The sequence below is a fragment of the Phyllostomus discolor genome, chromosome 5 (genome assembly GCF_004126475.2).
Source record: "Phyllostomus discolor isolate MPI-MPIP mPhyDis1 chromosome 5, mPhyDis1.pri.v3, whole genome shotgun sequence".
In the NCBI taxonomy this organism is placed as follows: domain Eukaryota; kingdom Metazoa; phylum Chordata; class Mammalia; order Chiroptera; family Phyllostomidae; genus Phyllostomus; species Phyllostomus discolor.
In genome coordinates this window covers 37,298,583-37,320,384 of record NC_040907.2, presented here as the reverse complement: position 1 = coordinate 37,320,384, position 21,802 = coordinate 37,298,583, and the positions used below count along the sequence as shown (strand labels likewise).

Below are 21,802 nucleotides of genomic sequence, written 5' to 3'. Positions count from 1 at the left end.
TACAGGGTGGCAGGCCAATCTCTGCAGGTGCACGACACACTGAGAAACAAAGGGGGCCGATATGCATATGTGCACACTACTATCAGGCGCCACCCTCCTGTACCAAGGCACAGGAACAGAAGGCTACATCCTTCACCAGGGCCTCGTGGTCATTCTTGAACAGATCTAAGCTTCCTAAGCCCATGCCTGGCCTAGAGTCACTCAGTCATGGGCATGGACACATACCAATAATATTAATTTACTGTCAAATACAAAAGTGCCCCAAAGCTGTGCTCATTTCCTAGAAGGGAAAAGAGCCTAGACTTTAGAATCAGCTGCAAACTACTCAGGCAAGTAACAAAACTTACTGAACTTCCTTTTTTCATCTGTGAAGTGGGGGAGATTAAACCCCCAGAGGACTGTTGTGAATAAGACGAAAGTCGGAGGGGTACCTAGTGTAGAATTAGACCTCAACAAGCACAACATCCCACACCCTTACAACTGCAAAACCTAGTTAGTATCTCGTAATAGAATATTCTGAACTACTAGAACCGAGAACAGGAAACTAAGATGGCTTCTGAAATCACACAGAAAAGTGAATGAAAGAAAATACAGTGCAGTTTTGGGACTGTAGGAGGAAGAAGGTTACAAATTCACCTTATCCAGTGGGACACTTGGTGAGCAATAGTTTGGAATATGGTTTAGAATAAGCCTCATTTGATTCCAAAAGATGGTATGTAGCATTCCAGTTAAGCATGTGGCCACCCTAAGAGAATAAAAATCTAGTCCTAAAACACGCTACTAATAAAATAGGAATTGATTTTTCTTTGGAAAACTTAAAACACATGAATGGCAAAACATGTTTTGTTAGTTGTCAATAATATGTCAAGGAAGGAGCCCACACTCTCTTCTACAGAGGGGATTTGAAGAGGGCACAAACAAAAGCTTCTGACAGTTTATATAGTGACTGAGGCTGGTTCTCAGAAATGTCTGTATTTTTCCTGTCTCCATGCTAGGTAAGAGACCCTCTTGAAATCTTCAGAAAAGGGCTCTTCTATCCCTCTCAGTTCTAATCACAGTCATACTCAAGTTTGAAGGATTGAGATATACAATTCCCAATCTTTTACTTACATACCATTCTCAGTCCTAAATCCTACCATGCCCCTCCAGCATACCCATATCCACAGAATGTTATGCCACTCAGTTTAATGTGTAAAGTTGGAGGGGGAAAGGCCACAAGGAAAATATTGAAAATTGCAAAAAAAAAATTATATCTTCCCACCACCCTACAAATAGAAGGTACTTTAGTGTCTATATTCTTAAAAAGGTAGTTTTTTTCTACCTTCCAACATAAGTTCTGTCTTCCAACAAACACATTTATATAAGCATAGGTTTCTCAGGCTACTTTTCACGTACTTCTTTTCTAGTGGCTGCACATAACCAGGAATAACAACTCAGGAAGTTTCTTTCAAACACAAAATTTAACATAAATATCAAGGTCTCCCTGTAGGCCTTTCTTTTCCCCTTCCAATGACAAACTCCCAGAGTTAAGGAATTGACCAGGGGCTAGAGAAAAGTGACTGGCATCGGTGTTTCCACACAAGCTCACAGGTCTTCCCGGAGCCCAGGGCTTGACTTTTCAAAACTGCTACAGCAGTGTTCTCAGAACAATTCTGACCTGATTTAGGATTAAGACCTTCATACAAATGCAGCCATCTGGTAACTGACAGACAGGGTGGAAGACCTGCCTGCCACTGAGCAACAAAGAGCACGTCTGCAGCCCCTCGGCTTAACGCAAAGGGAGTCTCTGATAATTCATGAAGTGCATTCTGAAGTCATCCAGAATGGAGGTTGCAATCTTCTGTGCTTGGGCGTCTGCCTCACTGTGCTCCTGGATGTCACACAAAAGCTGCAATCCTTTTTCTTCAACTAACATTTTGCAGTATTTGCTGGCTGAAAGAAAATCAAGCAAAAACCTTGATGGACAAACTGGTATTTTAAATATTCCCACGTCACCACCTTCACCCTTTTGAAGAAAGGGCACAAAGGTTTAAGCCTTTTGACATAAGAAATAACCTAAAATGAGTCAATTCAAAAGAAATATATCAAAATTTATATACTACTCAGCTTGTATAGTGACAGAACAGGTGATTATTTTAGTATGTTTACTTCCAGACAATTCTATGCTTCACATATCTCCAATCTTAGGAAAAAGGGATAAGGACAAGAATACCTTTTATTACAAAATTAATACACATTTCAGGTCCAGGCAATAAGGTGATCTAGATAACCTGAAAGCACCATATGCTAGATAAAATATAACTGAAAAAATTTAAAGGCAATAAGATGAATGTACAAAGTAAAAGAAAAATGCCCAGAAGCCAGACACAAAGAGAAGCAAGCACCTAAGGTGTATAACCTAACCTGCAGCTCTTCTGAGGCAGACAGGGACTGTCAATTTCAGTAATCTAGGAATTGAGACTCTAATTTAGGACGTCAGAAGCAAAATCAGTTCATAAAGATGGTCCCTCAAAAAGGCTAGATAACAGAAGGGATAAAACAATGAAACATCTTTATCTTGGCCTGGGCTCTAGGAATAGAGAGAAGTCCTTCCTGAGAATCCATAACCTCAGTTCCAAGTGGGTACAGGGTTTGAATTAATACCACCTAAATGTCCTAGAAACCCTTAAGATGAAAAATTAATATAAAAATTAGTCTAATCCCAGGGAAATTTCTACGGCACTTGACAGAAGCAAATAAACTGTGTTGAAGACACATGTCAACAATTCAGCCTAAAAAGGATTCTCTTTAACAGCCCAAGAACTGATTAGATAGAGAAAAATAATGATCCCAAAACACTAAGGTAATTACCAAAAATACTGCACACAAAAAAGCAAAGATACAGAGTCTATTTTTTAAAAAAGGTTACAACCTGCACAATCGGCACGTCCACAGCAGTCACTGCCACAACTTGCAGCCAGCTGCACCAGGGGCCAGCCCCAAATACCAGTGCACCTGCATAAGTTATGGCCCTGCCTAACCAGAAGGGGGCAGCAGCCCACTCAGGGGACAACCCCGGGGCACCTATCCCTGGTGGTCTGACGGAACTGGACTGCTGAACTCAACAGGACCTGTCCAACATAAAACTACTTCTTTAAGAACAGGAAACAAAGGTAATCACAAAAACAAACCCAGAGGTTTAGGCAAAATGAGGAAATGGAGGAATACGCACCAAATAAAGGGCAAGACAAAAAGCTCAGGAAAAGAACAAAATGAAACAAAGATAAGCAATCAACCAGATAGAGTTCAAAGTAATGATCATAAAGATCCTCATCGAACTTGCAGAAGAATGGACTAACACAGTTAAGAACTCCAAAAACAATAAAGAAAATATAAGACAGTAATAATCAGAGCTGAAGAAAACAATAACTAAAATGAAAAATACACTGGAGGAAATCAACATCAAATCAGAATACACAAAAGACTGAATCACAACACAAGAGAGCTGCTGGCCAAGACAGGTGTAGGTAGATATGCTTCGCTTCCTCACACAACTAAAAGAAGGATAACAACCAATTAAAAAAAAAGAACTGCCAGAAAATCAGACTCTGGAAGTCTGACAAACCAGGAGTTAAAAAAGAAACATTCATCCAAGTTGGTAGGGGGGACAGCGATGGGGAGCTGTGACTGGTGGACCAGGTAGTGAGGTGCCAGCAAGTGGACGGGGTAGCCCCACATTTGCCTGTGGCTAAACAGGAGGAACAACTAGGGAGTGAGACAGACCATGCAACCCAGGGTTCCTGCACTGGAAAAGAAAGTTTCAAAAACCTCTAGCTGTAAAAACCTGTGGGAGTTGTGGCAGTGGGAGGAACTGCCAGTCTCACAGAAGAGTCCATTGTAAGGGTCCATGAGGTCCTGGAACATATACAAGCCCATCCACCCAGGAATCAGCCCCAGAAGGGAGCATTTTGCTTGTGGGTAACAGGGGAAGTGACTGAAAGTGGGGCGAGAGCCAAGCAAGTGGCATTGTTCCTTCTCTGACCCCTCCCCCACATACAGCGCCACAATGGTGAAGTGTGTTGCCCTGCCTTGGCAAATCCTAAGGTTCCACTCTTTACAATGTAACAGGAGCACCAAGGCAAAGAAATACAGCCCAAATTACAGAATAGATAAAAATTCCAGAAAAAGAATTAAGCAACAAGGAGACATATCAGATGCACAGTTCAAAACACTGCTAATCAGGATGCTCACAGAAACGATTGAGTACAGACACAAAATAAAGGAAGAAGTGAAGGCTATATAAAGTGAAATAAAGAAAAATATACAGAGAACCAACAGTGAAGAGAAGGAAACTGGGACTCAAATCAACAATGTGGAACAGAAGGAAGAAATAAACATTCAACTGGAACAAAATAAAGAAACAAGAATTCAAAAAATTGAGAAGAGGCTTAGGAACCTCTGATACAACTTTAAATATTCTAACATCCAAATCATAGGGGTGCCAGAAGAAGAGGAAGAGCAAGAAATTGAAAACTTATTTGAAGAAATAATGAAGGAAAACTTCCCCAATCTGGCAAAGGAAATACGACATACAAGTCCAGGAAGTTCAGAGAGTCCCAAACAAGTTGGACCCAAAAAGGAACACACCAAGACACACTGTAACTGCCAAAGATTAAATAAAGGAGAGAATCCTAAAAGCAGCAAGGAATTCTCATAAGATTGTCAGCTGATTTCTCAAAAGAAACCTTGCAGGCAAGAAGGAGCTAGAAAGAAGTATTCAAAGTCATGAAAAGCAATGACCTACATCCAAGATTACTCTATCCAGCAAACCTATCATTTGGAACGGAAGGGCAGATAAAGTGCTTTCCAGATAAGGTCAAGTTAAAGGAGTTCAACATCACCTAGCCCTTATTATATGAAATGTTAAAGGGACTCATCTAAGAAAAAGAAGATAAAAAATACAAATACTAAAATAACAATAAATATATAAGTATCAACAACTGAACCTAAAAACAAAAACTAAGCAAACAACTAGAACAGGAACAGAATCACAGAACTGGAGATCACATGGAAGGTTATGAATGGGGAGGGGAGGGAGAATGGGGGAAAAGGTACAGGGAATAAGAAGTATAATTAGTAGATAAAAAATGGACAGGGGGAGGTTAAGAATTATATAGGAAATGGAGAAGCCAAAAAACTTACATGACCCATGGACATGAACTAAAGGAGGGGTGGATGCTGGAGGGAAAAGGGAGTTCCAGGCAGAGGAGAATAAAGGGGAGAAAAAAGATTGGGGCAACTGTAATAGCATAATCAATAAAACATAAAAAACAAAGAAGAAAAGAAAAACAAGCTGAAGAAGACACAAATAAATGTAAAGATGCACTGTACTCATGGATTGAAAGACTAATACTGTTAAAATATCCATACTACCCAAACAACCTGAAGATTCAAAACAATCTCTATTAAAATTCCAATGACATTTTTTCAAAGAACTAGAACTGGAGAAAATAATCCTAAAATTTGTATGAGACCACAAAAGACCCCAAACAGCCAAAGCAATTTTGAGAAAGGAGAACAAAGCTGCAGGTAATTATGATTCCTGATTTCAAACAGTACTGCAAAGCTATAGTAACCAAAACAATGTGTTACTGGCGCGCGCGCACACACACACACACACACACACACACACACACACACACACACAAGACATGTAGATCAATGGAACAAAATAGAGAGCCCAGAAGTAAACCCATGTTTATATGGTCAATTAATCTATGATACAGGAGGCAAGAACATACAACCTCATCAATAAATGCTATTGGGAAAACCAGACAGCTACATGCAAAAGAATGAAAATGAATTACTTTCTTACAACACATAGAAAAATTAACTCAAAATGAATTAAAGACTTAAAATAGGCAGTAAATCCACTGATCTTGGTCTTAGCAATTTTTGGATCTGTCTCCTCAGCCAAGGAAAACAAGAACAAGAACAAAAACAAACAAACAGGACATCAAACTTCAAATCTTTTGCATAGCAAAGGAAACCATCAACATAACAAAAAGGCAACCTATGGAATGGGAGAAGACATTTGCAAATGATAGAGTCAATAAAGGGTTAATATTCAAAATGTATAATGAACTCATACAATTGAACAGCAAAAAAAATACAAATGTGCATAATATTTTGACTCAGGAATTTTAAGCATTCCACAAATTAACTCATGTAACTTACTTGTACTGTGCTGTCAGCTAAGCAATGTTTTAAATACTTAAGTATTAACCCACTTACTTTTCCTAACAGTCCTAAGAAGTAGGTATTTTTTATCCCCATTTTATAGATGAGGAAAGTGAGACACAGATAGTTTAAGTAACTTGCTCAAATTCTCAGTTAGAAAATGGCAAAGAAAGTAGGAATAGAATACAGGCCGTCTGTTCTGGTGTCTGTCTTCTTAATTATCATACATGCATTTCCCCTACTTTCGCTATACACATACATGTGCCATTATTCACACACACACACACACACACACTTCATAGAGCCAGTTTGCAATAGAGAGACTGGAAAAAAATGTCCATATAAAGGAGGCTGGTTCAATCAATTACTACGTCTCCACAGTGAAGAAAATCCTAAGTGGTCTTACAGTGGTGATCTGGAGTAAGGTCAGTAGGTTACAACCCTGGCTCTGCCACCTGTGTGCTATTTTAACTTTGGGCAAGTTACTTAACTTCTTTGTGCCTTGTTTTCTCATCTGTAATAGATGGATAATAATAATAACGTTCTCTCCTAATTGTTAAGATTAAATGGGTTACTCATAAAGAGGTCACGACACTGCACAAAGTAAGTATTCAACTAAGTTCTAGTTGTAAGAGTTCCTGCTGTTGTAAGTGAATATAATGGTCTGTTTCTGGGCTGTTCTTACCAAATGTTCTGCCTCTACCTATTCATATGCCAGCACTATTCACAGTATTTTGGTACAATTTAAAGAGAAGTGTTAGGTCAAGCTCTCAAAACCATTTTCCTTGTTCAGTTCTTTCCTTTTTATTTTGTCAGATTAACTTCAGATTAATTTTCAGATCCTTCATCTCTTACTCATTCACTTCAATTGCATTCTATCCATAAAGTAAAAAGAACTGACATCTGTACCTTAAGCCTTTCTATCTCGGAGTAAAGTATCTCTCATAATTATGTCAGGCTTTTAAGTTTTTTCTCACAGTTTTCTGCATATAGGTCTCATTACTTGTTAAAGGTATCTTGAGATAAATTTTAAGCTTTTGCTGCTAGCTAAACCCTTAATTCTAAAAGTTATCGCTTTATTTTTTAGCATAAAAGTATAGCCCATATTTCTTTTATAATAAAAGCCAAACATTTTACAATTATCTTTAGCAGAAGAGATGTCAAATATTCTCAAAGGGGGATTTAAAACAACAAAACATGGAAAACATTTACTCTAGCTGGGAAACAACTCCTGACCCACCCAGCCTCCCACAAATCATTAATTACAAAGAGGCAGATCTATGTATAACTATTGGAAGAATATTCATGATAAACTGTTGAGTGAAAAGAGCATGCTATACAACAGAATGAGCCCATTTTGTTTAAAAACATTATCATATTCATATATAACATTATATACTATAGTATGTACACAGAAATGCATCTAGAAGAATAGTTATAGCTATTGACATTTTTAAAAAGTTGTTATAGGAATTTGAGTCAAACTGAAAATATGCCAGGGAACACGATCTCAAATGCTCCCTATAGCTATCAAATTACTGACAGTGCCTGTAGGAGACAGGCACTTTCTATGTTGCCTGACATTCACTCCAAATATATTATAATTCTGTTGTCCTTTTTAAACTAATAAAGTTTTTCAGTTTCTTTTAAAAAGGAGTTGAATTGAGGACATAAAGTTTTTTCAAATTCCATATTGAACTTTATCATTATACTAAATACATACGGTTTTTACTGCAGACATGATACATAGCCCATAGTGCCCAGAGCTGAACCTCTGGTTGAGAGAAGTTGCCAAGGAGTGGGAAAAATGCCTTGAAAGATCTAAAAAGGTACAAAGAAGATGTTCACTCAGAATTCAGGCTAACATCAGGGATATAAGAATAATTTTCAACATTTTCTCCATATGGTCAATTCCTCCCTGAGGCAGATGCATTATAGAAAATACAGTGGGAGCTAGAGAATCCACTGTGTCAGACACTCTATACATGCAATATCTCATTTCATCCTTCATCTTGCACACTGTCGGCCTCATTTTACAAATGAGGAAAACTGAGTCTCAGATTTCCTAAAAGTGATTTCCCAAATCACAAAGAAATAGGACTTGAACACAAGGCTATTTAACTCTAATATTTTATCTTTGTGCCATGGCCTCTGCACAGTGAGTAGAGTGAAGATGAGCTTTAAGAAAAGCACTACACCATCATGAAATTACCTGTAGGTCACCAATGCTGTCATCTTACAAGTTGAACTTGGCCAATTCTGGATGGTTGCATACTATACAAAGAGAAAAATGAGGATGATAGTTATCCATCATTTTTAAAAGGTTATGATAAGCTGTTTCATGTATAATTATATATATATGAAACAACATAAAATTTCAAAATACAGAAATAATTACCCTAACTTAGGTACATCTTCTGGCCAAAATATTATTTAGGTAAACCATTATATAGAGAGAGAACATGAACAAAATCATATGGAAAACAAAGAAATAAAAAGGGGCTTCTGGACAGCATGGATGGAACTGGAGACTATTATGCTAAGTGAAATGAGCCAGTCGGTGAAAAACAAATACCACATGACCTCACTTATAAGAAGAATCTAATGAACAAAATAAAGTGAGCAAAATATAACCAGAAACATAGAATCATGGAACAGACTGACAGCTGTAAGTAGGGAGGGGATAGGAGGGCTGATTAAAAGAAGGTGAAGGGATTAGTCAAAGAAGATATATGAAAGACCCATGGACATGGACAATGGTGAGGGACTGATTATGGAAGTAGCGGCAGGGCTGGGGCAGGGCAAAGGAGGGGAAAGTGAGAAAACTGTAATAGCATAAACAATAAAAAAATCCCCAGCAGATAAAGTAAACAAAAAGGGGAGGGGGCTTTCTTTAAAGATGCAGAACTGAGCATGCAATCACTATTTTCCTAAATCCATAATTCCATACAGAATAATACTTCCAATTTGAACAGACACCCCCCCCCCCGCCCCCCTGCAAGAGACTTAAAAAGGTGGCACACCAGGAACTGAGAGATTAAAGGTGGGGTCAAAAATAAGAGGATTGGTTGAAAGTATCAAAGAATCAAGACTCCCAGATCTTATCTCTCATCCTCCTGTGTATACTGGGCAACCGCATGAACAACTGGGGGATGGAAGAACCATGGTAAAAACAGAAGGCTGGAGTGACAATCTATTGGGTTTGCCAAAAAGCTTGTTGTGTTTTTCCTATAAGATGGCTCTAATAGCATTTAATTTTAACTTTATTGTCTTTAACTTCATTCGAAGTAATTTTGTTAGATTGTATTGTGACAGCTATCATATCAGTTTATATTTTTAAAAAAAACAACCAAAATTAGTGAATTTTTGTATAGCTATTTTCATATAGAATATAAAAGAAAATAACCAACATTTTTGACATATTATGCTTTATTATTGCAAGAAAGGTAAAAACACCCTGACTGGTGTGGCTTAGTGGGTTGGGTATCGTTTCATAAACCAAAATGTCACCAGTTTGATTCCCTGGATTGTGGGCCAAGTCCCCAGCTGGGGGTTGGGGGATGGAGGTATGTGAGAGGCAACTGATACATGTTGAAACAAACTGATGTTTGTTTCTCTCTCTTTCTCCCTCCCTTTAAAAATAAATAAAATCTGCCCTGGCTGGTGTAGCTCAGTGGATTGAGCGCAGGCCTGTGAACCAAAGCATCGCTGGTTTGATTCCCAGTCAGGGCACATGCCTGGGTTGCAAGCCATATCCCCTGTATGGGGTGTGCTAGAGGCAACCACACATCGATGTTTCAATCCCTCTTTTTCTCCCTCCCTTCCCCATCTCTCTAAAATAAATAAATAAAATCTTTTAAAAAAATCAGATCTTTAAAAAATAAAAAAATAAATAAAAAATATTTTTTTAAAAGGTAAAAATGCAAAAATAGATTTGTGCAGTGTATGGAGAACATGCTGTGACTGACTAAATGCATCAAAGGTGGTTTACAAAATTTCATGCTGGAGATTTCTCACTGGACAATGGTCCACGGTCAGGCACCACTTGAGGTTGATAGCAATCAAATCGAGATATTAACTGAGAACAATCAATGTTATACCACACGGGAGATAGCTGACATACTCAAAATATCCAAATCAAGGGCTGAATATCAATTGCAGCAGCTTGGTTATATTAATTGCTTTGATGTTTGGGTTCCACATAACAGAAAAAAACCTTGACTGCATTTGAACATTTAAAAATGAAAATGTTCCATTTTTAAAACAAATTGTGACGACAATGAAAAGTAGATACTTTACAATAATGTGGAATGGAAGAGATCATGAGGCAAGTGAAATGAACCACCACCAACCACACCTAAGGCCAGCTTTCATTACAAAGAAGGTGATGTTATGTATATGGTGGGATTGGAAGGGAGTCCTATATTATGAGCTCCTTCCAGAAAACCAAATGATTAATTCCAACAAGTACTGCTCCCAATTAGACCAACCTTAAGTAGCACTTGACAAAAAGTGTTGGAATTAGTCAACAGAAAAAAAAATGCATAATCTTCCATCAGGATAATGAAAGACTATATTTCTTTGATGACCAGGCAAAAACTGTTACAGCTTGACAGGGAAGTTCTGGTTCATCCACCATATTCACCAGACATTGCACCTTCGGATTTCCATTTGTTTCAGTCTTTACAAAATTTTCTTAATGGAAAAAATTTCAATTCCCTGGAAGACTGCAAAAGGAATTTCCAACAATTCATTGCTCAAAAAAGATAAAAAGTCTTGGGAAGACAGCATTAGGGAATTAAGAAGTTGCCTGAGAGATGACAGAAGGCAGTGGAACAGTGAATACGTTGTTTAATGAAGTTATTGGTGAAAAAGTCTTTCAGTTTTACTTTAAAACCAGACTAACTTTTTGGCCAACCCCATAAATACAAAATGCTGAGACCACCCTGCCCTCAATTCTTTTCCTCTTGTGGGCGTTCAGACTGTTAGCAGTCAAGCTTATAGTTTTTAATCAGGAGAACAGAAGATTCTTTTTCAGATAAACCCTAACTAGTTCAGGACAAAAGATCTAATGACACTGACACTGAGGCACAACTAATCCAGGTCACTCTGCAGTGAAGCCCACAGTTTACAAGTTCTATCCATAGGCACACAGCCTCTGAATAGCCGAGGATCACCACACACTTTAAGAAAATCTATAACATATAGGTACAAAAATAGAGGGGGAAGCAACCTAAAGGAAACAGGGACCTTGGAAGAAGAGAAAATCTAAACCCCCAAACTATCATGAATATCTTTGAAGAGCTAATAGGGGCTGCTCTTGGAAATAAAAAAATATCGAAAATGCAATAGAAATTGAAAAGGATAAAAATAGACAGATGAGGGAGTAGATAAGAAAAGATGAGTCTGGTAGGGCCAACATCCCCAAAAAAAGGAGTGGAAGAGAGGAATAGGGGAGGAAGGCAGAAATTTCCCAGAATTGAAGAAAATAAGCTCCCAGAGATGTAAGTAGTCAAACATAACAGATGAAAATATACCCACAACAAGGTGTATCACTGTGATTTCCAAACACCAAGAACAAAGATCTTAAAGCTTCCAAAGGAAAATGGCAAGGGACTTCTCAACAGTGATACTGAGAAGTAGAAGATAACACAGCAATGACTTATAAATGTGGAAGGGAAAATATCTCAAAACTAAAATTCTATACTCTGCCATTGGATCAACTAAATGTGAAGATGTTTTTAAAAAGATAAGATCTCAAATTTTCTCTTTCACTCATCTCTTCATAGGAAGCTACTAAAACTATGATCCAACAAAATGAGGGAATATACCAAAAAACAGAAAGGCATGCAACCCAAGAAACAGGAAATCCAATACAAGAGAGGCAAAAGGAATCCCCAGGCCCTGGGTGCGTAATTCAATTAGAGCACTGTCCCACAAACAAAGTTACAAGTTCAATTCCTGGTCAGGGCACATTCAGGAAACCAAAAAAATACATAAACAAGTGGAACAACAAATCAATGTTTTTTTTTTCTCTCTCTAAAATCAATCATTAATTTTTTTAAAAAAAATTCCCCAGGATGATAGTAAAGGAATATCCTGGGATGCCAACAATACAGCAGATATAAAGCCCTGGCTAGTGTGGCTCAGTGGACTGAGCGCCTGCCTGCAAACTAAAAGGTCGCTGGTTGGAATCCCAGTTAGGGCACATGCTTGGGCTGCAGGCCAGGACCCTGGCGGGGGGTGTGCAAGAGGCAACTGATTAGTGTTTCTCTTACACATTGGTATGTCTCTCCCTCTCCTTCTTCCTCCCTTTCCTTCTCTCTAAAAAATAAATTTAAAAAATTTTTAAAAGGAGAAACACATGTTAGAGATATGGAACATATGTTAGAGATAAATACCAAAAGAAATAGCTTTAAAAAGACCTGAATGTGGGAAAGAGAACTGGAATAAGCCATATACAATACTCGCATACATAACCTTTTTATAAAAGAAAAATATATGGTAATAGAAAAAATACAATGAAGATTTTTAAAAAGAAAGAAAACTATCAGAAGAAATGCAAAAAAAAATGTTAATAGAGGTTAGCTTTGAAGGGGAGGATATGGGTGATTTACAATGTTTTTTATACTTTCCTGTGTTTCCCACTTTCTACAATGATACATGTTTCTAACACTCTTGTGATCTAGAAGAACAGGTTTTCTCCGGAGATTATGCTGGGTTCTATAAAGAAGAACAGCTCTTGTACCAGATCTTGGAGAAGAGCACTCCTCTGAAGGTCACAGGACATCCAGGGCTGTTTGTCAGATGTCAGGTGGGCTATGATGCCTGCAGCAAGATAGCTCACTTCCATTTCTTTGCTATGGAGCAAGATGCTAACATGCTTCACCACATCTTTGGTCACCAGCTTGGCAGAGAGCTCTCTGACTTCAGCAACATTGTTCTACGGGTCAAATGGAGCAGAGAACAGAAACAGCAAAGACAGAGAATCAGGAACTGGCTCCTCCCACTCTCCTATTGCTCAGCTCAGATACATTCATGACACTCGGTCCTGCCCTGCCTCTCATTTAGCCTAACACCCGCAATCCCACCCCTGCATAGGATGCTCAGCAATAACAAATCAGTCAGTAAGCACTTACTAAGTGCCAGGCACTGTACCACACAGACGAAAATGTCTTTTTTAATCTACCTTATTTCATCTTTAAAATAGTCGTATAAAAAAATATGACACTCAGACTAACTTGTCTGTTTCACATTGAACTAGGATATAAATCCAGGCCTGACTCAAATACTTAACATTCCTGGGGGCCTACTATATATTATATTAGCTTGAAGTTTAACAGTAACAATGAAAGGCAGGTAGTATTTTCTTTATTTTATACACTGTATTCATTTTCTATGCTGTGTGACAAAACCAGTGGCTTAAAACATACGCACATTTTTGTCTCTTAGTTTCTGTGGGTCAAGAGCCCAGGCATGGCTTATATGGGTCCTCTACCCTGAACTGTCACAAGGCTGCAGTCAAAGTGATAGCTGTGCCTCATTCACATCTCGTCCTAGCTGAGCCGTCAGATGACTGCAGCTCCACAAGTAACTCCACATGAGATCAGCACCACCACACCACTGAACTGAATCCAAGCTGCTGACCCACAGATTCATAACTAAATAAAATGGCTGCTGTTTTAAGCCATAGTCTGTTCATAGCAATAGATGACTGATATATAATGATATTTACTTTAGAGTGATAACATGAAGATTAAACAAGTTAATGCATGTCAATTGCTTACAAAAGTGCCCAGCATATAGTAGGTACTATATAAGTGTTAGTTTTCTGATTTTTAGTAATTAGAATTAATTTTTAGTGATTAGAATTAACTCAAAACAAAACCTTACCAAAAGACCAAGTACTTTGCTTTGTATTGCTGACTCTGAAAAAGTCTGTCAAAAGAATATGCAGGTTACTTTATCATGAAGAAAATGACTTTTATACATAAACTCAATCCTGAATTCCCACCTCCAAGACTTGGATGAAGATTGCCAATCCCTGATTTTCAATAAAGTGTTTGCAGGCAGCTGGAGACTCATCTGTAAGATTCCAAAGTGCTTTCAAAGTAAACAAGAAGGTGACATCATCTAAATTCTCCGTAGTCTTTTGTTTTACTATTGCTAGAAGCTCCTATAAACAAAGAGACGGAGTTAGACATAATGACCAACTCAATTCCAGTATAAGGAAAGCAGCAGGTAAGAAAAAGTTTAGATCAAACCTGGGTTCTAAATTCAAGTTCTTCTACCTAATATTTTGTGATCCATTTCTCTCTATAAGTTACATCTATCTCCTAGGGTTTTTATGAAGATGAAATGAAAAAAATAAAGTTTAATAAGCACTTAAGTCTGGTTCTTGGTGTTTGTTAATAAACCTCATAGTCAAGTACATGTCAGCTTTCCATGAACTCATTTATTTAGAATGTCTAGTTATCACCTTCTGGAAGTCAGACACTTATTCAGGTAAGAGAGATAAAAAAATAGTTGGTTTTTCTTAGCTAAATAAAATAATTTTAAGTTTTGGTAAGTGCTCTGAAGGAAACACATAAAGGCTAGAGGATAACACTAATATAGCCATTATGTCCTAACAGTTTGAAGAAACCACTGGCAACAGTTATTCCAACACACCATTTCAGGTCAGAATATTTCTGGATAGAGTTAAGGTAGTATTTGTGCTTTCTTTCAAGCATATTAAACTGTTAGTGGGAAGGGAAAAAAATACAGCCCTTTTCAAATAACAAGCTAATGAAAAGATACATAAAATATAATAGCACTAAACAAATCAGAATGTCTGTTTTCAGAAGGAATGGGACATCTGAAATGTTTTACCCAACCAGAATGGAATGTACCAACCAAGTTCACTGCAAAAATACAGCTGTGGGATCCAAGAGAATATAAGTGAGGCACACAACACTGGTCACATTCACCCAGACAACAGGGTGAATGACAGCAAGACAAGGGAGGGAGCACGAGTGAGGCTGACCCTGAAAGTAATGACTTACAGCCAAGCCCGTGCTTAGATACTTTATGTATTTTATCTTAATGATACTCAAAATAACTGAAATACAGCATGACTCCATGAAAGATGCCTGCTTTTCAGATGATACCAGTTTTCCAATGAAGAATGTGAGGCACGAAGGGGATAAGTAAATTATCTAAGGTCTTATGGCTCACGGATGAAAATCTGGTTTCTTCTCATTTAAAGCCTGAACTACCTCAAACTGTTTCTCCAAAAACTACAGTGCTATCCTTCCCTCCGTGTCACTTTCAGTTCTTGCTCTCTATCAATATCAGGATCTTTATCTCTCCATCTCGATCTCTATCCCTATTACCATTCTCAGCAACTTCAGTGTTCTTCCCTCACATCATCTTGGCAAAACTCCTACCTCAGTTAAATCCTGCTTCGTGCCCCACCCCCCAAACATCTGAATATTAAAATCACTGTACTTGAGTCACTTTCATTATTACTCCCAAAATTTTAAAAGGGCATTTAACTGTACCTGCAATCCTACTGCATTTCTCAATAAGTATGCTCTAAAGAATATACTATTTCATAATTCTCTCTCCTCAAACTTCAATCCCTATCTGTTTACCCCTCTCATTTGATCACTTCATCTAATTTTTCACTGAGAACTATAGCTATTCTTCCCAGTATCTACCAAACTACCTGTACTTGCATCAATGTACTCGGACTTCCTTTCTGCTCTAATCAAAAGACATCTTTTCTTCTGCTCTATATACAATTCCTGTACACACATAAAGATTTGGCACCAAAATTATTTCCTTCTGTCTTCCCTATGCCATCAATTGTTCCCTCTTTTCAAAATGAGTCCCACAATCATAAAACATGTCTTACTGTGTAACCCATCTTGGAAAAAAACTACTGGCCCCTATAAAGTATCTTTTATTTCTCTGCTTTCCTTCTCATTAAAATATATCAAGCCCTGGCTGGTGTGGTTCAGTGCACTGAGTGCTGGCTCGCAAACTACAAGGTTGTAGGTTCGATTCTCAGTCAGGACACATGCCTGGGTTGTGGGTCCCCAGATGGAGGCATACAAGAGGTAACCAAATGATGTATCTCTCATACACTGATGTTTCTCTCTGTCTCTTTCTCCCCCCATAATTGGTAGGTACAAAACAGATGGGGAGGTTAAGAACAGTATAGGAAATAGAGAAGCCAAAGAACTTATATGTATGATCCATGGACATGAACTAAGGTGGGGGGAATGCTGGAGGGAAGGGGGATACAGGGTGGAGGGGGATAAAGGGGAGAAAAATGGGATAACTAACAGAATAATCAATAAAATATACTTAAAGAAGAAACTATAGATAAAAAACATGTGGTCTTTTTAAAAATAAAGTATGCTATCAATTCCAGAGGCATAAAAGAATAATTTCAACCACATAAACATTTTTAAATTATTTTATAGCAAAACATGCCATCAAAAATAAAAACAAACAGCCAACTGAAGAAAAATGCATGTATCACATATCATAGTCAAAGGTTTACTTCCTTAATATATAAAGAAATATTCTATATATTAGGAAAAAGCCAACAACCCAAAAGAAAAACACAAAAGCCATGAATAGATGGTTCCCAAGAACTACAATTCTTTTTTTTTTTAAGACTTTATTTTTTTTAGGGAGAGGGGAAGGGAGAAAGAGAGGGAGAGAAACATTGATGTGTGAGAGAAACACTGATTGGTTGCCTCTCATACGCTCCCAATCAGGCATCTGGGATCTGGTCTACAACCCAGGTATGTGTCCTGACTGGGAACCGAACCGGTGACCTTTCATTTCACAGGCCAGCACTCAACCAACCAACTGAGCGACATCAGTCAGGGTGGAACTACAATTCTTTAAAAAAAAAAAAAAGGCTCAAGCCTTATTTTAAAATAAGTGCAAAATAAAATGACATACACGTTTTAGTGAGCAACATTAGAATAATCATAATATAAACACTACTGATTAATATTGTGATATGTTTATTGTAGCTGGGGAGGAGATAATTTGTAGAGATATGCAGGAGAGCTAAGTCCTTTACCATAGCAGCAGAATCACTAGATAACATCTAAAACCAATAAACCAAGAATTTGAGAAAATTTTAAAAGTTGTCATTACTAAATAAACACATATTTAGCCCTGGCTGGCGTAGCTCAGTGGATTGAGCTCGGGCTGCGAACCAAAGCATCGCAGGTTCGATTCCCAGTCAGGGCACATGCCTGGGTTGCAGGCCACAGCCCCCAGCAACCGCACATTGATGTTTCTCTCTCTCTCTCTCTTTCTCCCTCCCTCCCCTCTCTAAAATAAATAAATAAAATCTTAAAAAAAATAAATAAACACATATTTAGAAATGTGGAGGTAAACACCACAAGAAACAGCTATTAACAGTACAGAGTAACTTCTTCTGGGGAGCAGGTCTTACAGGTTTTTCATTTTTTAGGCCTAAATGATTTGATTTTTAAACTATGTTCATAAATTACTTTCATTAACAAAAAAAGTTATAAAAGTGACAACCAACCTACCTTAACTGCCATGAAGAGTTCTTCTTTAAGTTGTGCTGCTTGCTCAGGTGAAAGCTATAAGCAAACAAAAAGCTGACGGTGAAATATCAGATCTTCATCAAGGCTCGACTAAGGGAAGACAGATCTTGCCTTTAGCAATCACATACCTGCAGGGCTAGAATGGAGGTGATGCTCACTGCCATCGTTTGCATCTTGGGGTTTTCATGCTTACAGAGCCACCTCATAACAAATTTGGCAGCATCAAACCTGAAAAGCAGTATTTTTTTCTCACAATGAAACTTGTAAAACTGTATACGAGGAATGGAGGAATCACTTGGCCAACCCCAACAAATTCTGTAACAAAAGTAGTCTCAACTCCTAAAACCTCACCTATGAAAACCAAAAGCAATTGGTAGAAAGAGATCAGAAGGGGAAGAGGAGATGTGCAAGTGAGAGTGTGAACAAACTGCACAGGATTCAAAGACAGATGGACAGATTTAAGAAAGTTCTTTTTTTTAGCATTTAGTTTCTATTATGATTGGTCTGAAAAAGAAAAGGTTCCTACGCCCTGGCTGGCGTAGCTCAGTGGATTGAGCAAGGGCTGTGAACCAAAGTGTCAGGGTACGTGCCTGGGTTGTAGGCCATGACCCCCAGCAACTGCACATTGATGTCTCTGTCTCTGTCTCTCTGTCTCTCTCTCTCCCTCCCTTCTCTCTCTGAAAATAAATACATAAAATCTTTTAAAAAAAAAAAGAAAGAAAAGAGGTTCCTGAGAGATAGTAAACTATAATCTGAACTACAGCAAACAAATCAATTAGCTAGAGAGAATCCACACTCTGTTACAGGGGCAGCTGTTACTCAGCTCTGATCCCTGCTATGTAGGAACAAAGATGAGGTTGAGAAGGATGTTTTCAAGAGAAGGTAGAAAGAGATGTTTTTTAAATGAGAAGGACCACCTTCCCCATTGTATTTTAAAAAGTCAACTCCAATTTTAAATACACATTTCCATTAGATGTGAGAATGGCTTAGCCTACACCATCACCCATAAATCACATTGCTCATGCCAGCCTGTGCTTAATTTTCCTGATGTTGGCAGCAACTATCATAAATGTTTTTTAACTCATGAATCTGGGAGATTACAAAGACCTGAAGAGTAATCCCTCTAGAGTCTAGGGTGAGGATTTTTAAAGATTATTATCAATAAAATAATGAAAATAATGACTAATGTTCAGGACAGCTTGTACTTCTTAGGCTGGACACTGTTTTAAATACTTTTATAAACATCACTGTATCTAATCCTCATAAGTTACTATTTTACAAATAATAATACTTACCACAAAGATAATAAAAGGGCTAGAACTTGAATTGGAGTATGTTTAACTCTCCGGAGCCCCTGGTCTTACTATTCTGGAGCCCTGAACTGGAATCACATTTTGGGAAACAACATTTATAGGCAGGTTACTTCTAATCACCTCAGTGGAAGAGGCTCAACAGAGCATTCTCCCCAGGCACTTTCTTTATCCCAGCCTTAATCAGACTTTTGCTAAGCTAATAACCCAAAAGCCAACAATGCTCAGAGTAACACTGGGCAACACCCCAAAATAAAATGACCAAGTTTTCTTCTTGCCTGTCAAATGGAACATCCACAAGAATCCTGGAGTTGGTTAAGGAAAGAAGACAATTCTTCTGTAACTTTAAGGAAATAAAGAAAATTAGTTCCAAGTAAATCCATGCAAGAGGCATTTCTTTCACATATCCATGTTTCTTTCACACATCCATGTCTCTCCCTTTTTCTCCCCCTCCCCCTCTCTGTAAAAATAAACAAAATCTTTAAAAACAGAAAACAAAATCAATTTCCAGTTTAAGTACACACTTCAATTAGTTTGATACATTCATACAGCTGTGTAACCACTAACCTCTACCCACAACCACCACAATCAAGAAAAAACCTGTATCACCCCAAAGAGTTTCACTTTGCCCCTTCTAATCAATCCAGACCTTGCAAACCTTTGCCCCAGAAAATTACACTGTTATCACATGTTAGTCTGTTCTAAGTTTCCACATAAATGGAATCATATAGTATCTACTCTTTGTGTCTGGCTTATTTTTGCTCAGCATATAATGTTTTTGATAATCATTCATATACTTCAATCAATACTTCATTCCTTTGTAGTGCCAAATAGTATTTCCTTACGTGAATATATCACAATCTGTTTATCTATTCACCTGTTGTTGAACATTTGGTAAGTTTTTAGGTTAGGGTGATTATGAATAAAAATATTACAAACAGCTGTGTACAAGTGTTTTTATGGACATATGTTTTCATTTCTCCATGAATAGAATGACTGGGTAGTAGGGAAAGGTATGTCTAACTTTTAAAGAAACTATAATACTGTTGAACTGGTAGTTGTATCATTTTACATTCTTAACATCATTATATAAGAATTTCAGATGCTCCATATCCTTGCCAACACTTTGTATTGTCAGTCTTTTAATTTCAACCAATCTAGGGATTGTGTAGTAATAACTTATTGTGGTTTTAGTCTGCATTTCCCTAATAACTGAAGATAATAAGAAACTTTTCATGTGCTAATTTGTCACCTGCATATCTCCTTTGGTGAAATGTCTTTTCAAATCTTTTGGCCTTTCTACAAATTGGTGTGTCTTTGTTATTGAATTAAAAGTTCTTTATATTCTGGATAAAAGACTTCTGTCATATATACAGGGTGGGGCAAAAGCAGGTTTACAGTTATTTGTATGGAAAGTAATACAATTAGTAAGTAATGATATAAGAATAAACTCTGTTTCATGTACTCACAATTATAAACCTACTTTTCCCCCACCCCATAAAATGAACATTTTCCCCAACCTATGGCTTACCTTTTCATTTTTTAAAATGTTTTCATGTGTCTGAGATAAATTTTTTGAATTCTAATTTATTTTTCTTTTATGATGTATGTTTCTTTATCCTAAGAAAACTTTGCCTACTCCAAGGTCACAAATATTTTCTATGTTTTCTTCTAGTTTTATGGTTTTAACTTTATATTTAGATCTATGACTCAATTCAATTTAATTTTTACATATAATGTAAAGTCAACAAGGATGTACCAAAAATGTTAATAGATGTTTCTGAGTAACTGGTTTCTGAGAAATTTTAAAAATTTAAACTTTACTGCTTATCCATATTTCCTAATTTTTCTACAATAAGCATAAATTCCTTATCTGTTCTTTCTTGTTTTTTCACTCTCTCTTAGCTAAGATGAAAATTCAGAACTAAATTATACATAGTTTTCACATATTTGTCCCGAAGTAAAGCGGAGTCAAGTATTCAATTTAAATTACCTGCTGGTAATGGGGGAAATTTTTCAGAGCCTTGAAAAGTAGACAGGTGACCTCTGACAACAAACGAACAGGCATTCCCCTGGCCAGACCCTGGCGTGTTAAGTTGAGAGCACAAGCACTGGCTGTGAACTGCACTGGCAAATCCAATGGATGGTTCCTCATTCCTAGAGCCACAAGCTGGAAATGAACTTGTTTTTAGTGGCTTATGACAACATTAGCATTCTTTATACTGTCTTGTGTTAGTTGGCAAAAGTATTTGCTTATTGGCAGAGACTAACAGATTATCCCTATCCTCAGCATTTATTTTTAGAACATCAGCAATACCTTCTAATCCAAATGCAGCCATTAACTAGCTGTGTGACTTCAGGCAAGTCACTTGCCTTCTCTGGATCACCATTTCCTCATCTGTGACTTCATAATCATTTACTTAGGCTCACATCATATAAGGCATTACAATAAGCACTACATGGAACACAAACATGAATCACTTATAACCCTAGTCCTTAGCATAAAACCTTGTGAGAGAAATAAGGTATATACACAAATAACATTGTGAAAGATGTCAAAACATGGGAAAAAAAAACCGGAAAAAGCACCATAAAAACGGCATAAATAAAGTGCTGCCTAAGGTAGTTACAGAGGAAGAAATTATTTCTGGCATGAAATCAAAGAGTTTAATTCCAAGAGCACAATTA

At 37.5% G+C, this 21,802-nt stretch overlaps 1 protein-coding gene across 1 annotated transcript in view; it reads right to left on the bottom strand.

Moving 5' to 3' along the window:
- Nucleotides 1-85: 85 nt before the first annotated feature.
- ZYG11A (zyg-11 family member A, cell cycle regulator) overlaps nucleotides 86-21,802 on the bottom strand; it is a 54,768-nt gene continuing 33,051 nt past the window's right edge. The window contains 10 exon segments of the mRNA XM_028512636.2: nucleotides 86-1,932; nucleotides 7,943-8,040; nucleotides 8,432-8,493; nucleotides 12,968-13,162; nucleotides 14,113-14,157; nucleotides 14,234-14,395; nucleotides 17,787-17,840; nucleotides 17,933-18,032; nucleotides 19,393-19,457; nucleotides 21,108-21,284. Of these exon segments, the coding sequence (XP_028368437.1) occupies nucleotides 1,769-1,932; nucleotides 7,943-8,040; nucleotides 8,432-8,493; nucleotides 12,968-13,162; nucleotides 14,113-14,157; nucleotides 14,234-14,395; nucleotides 17,787-17,840; nucleotides 17,933-18,032; nucleotides 19,393-19,457; nucleotides 21,108-21,284 (1,122 nt within the window). The 3' untranslated portion in view covers nucleotides 86-1,768.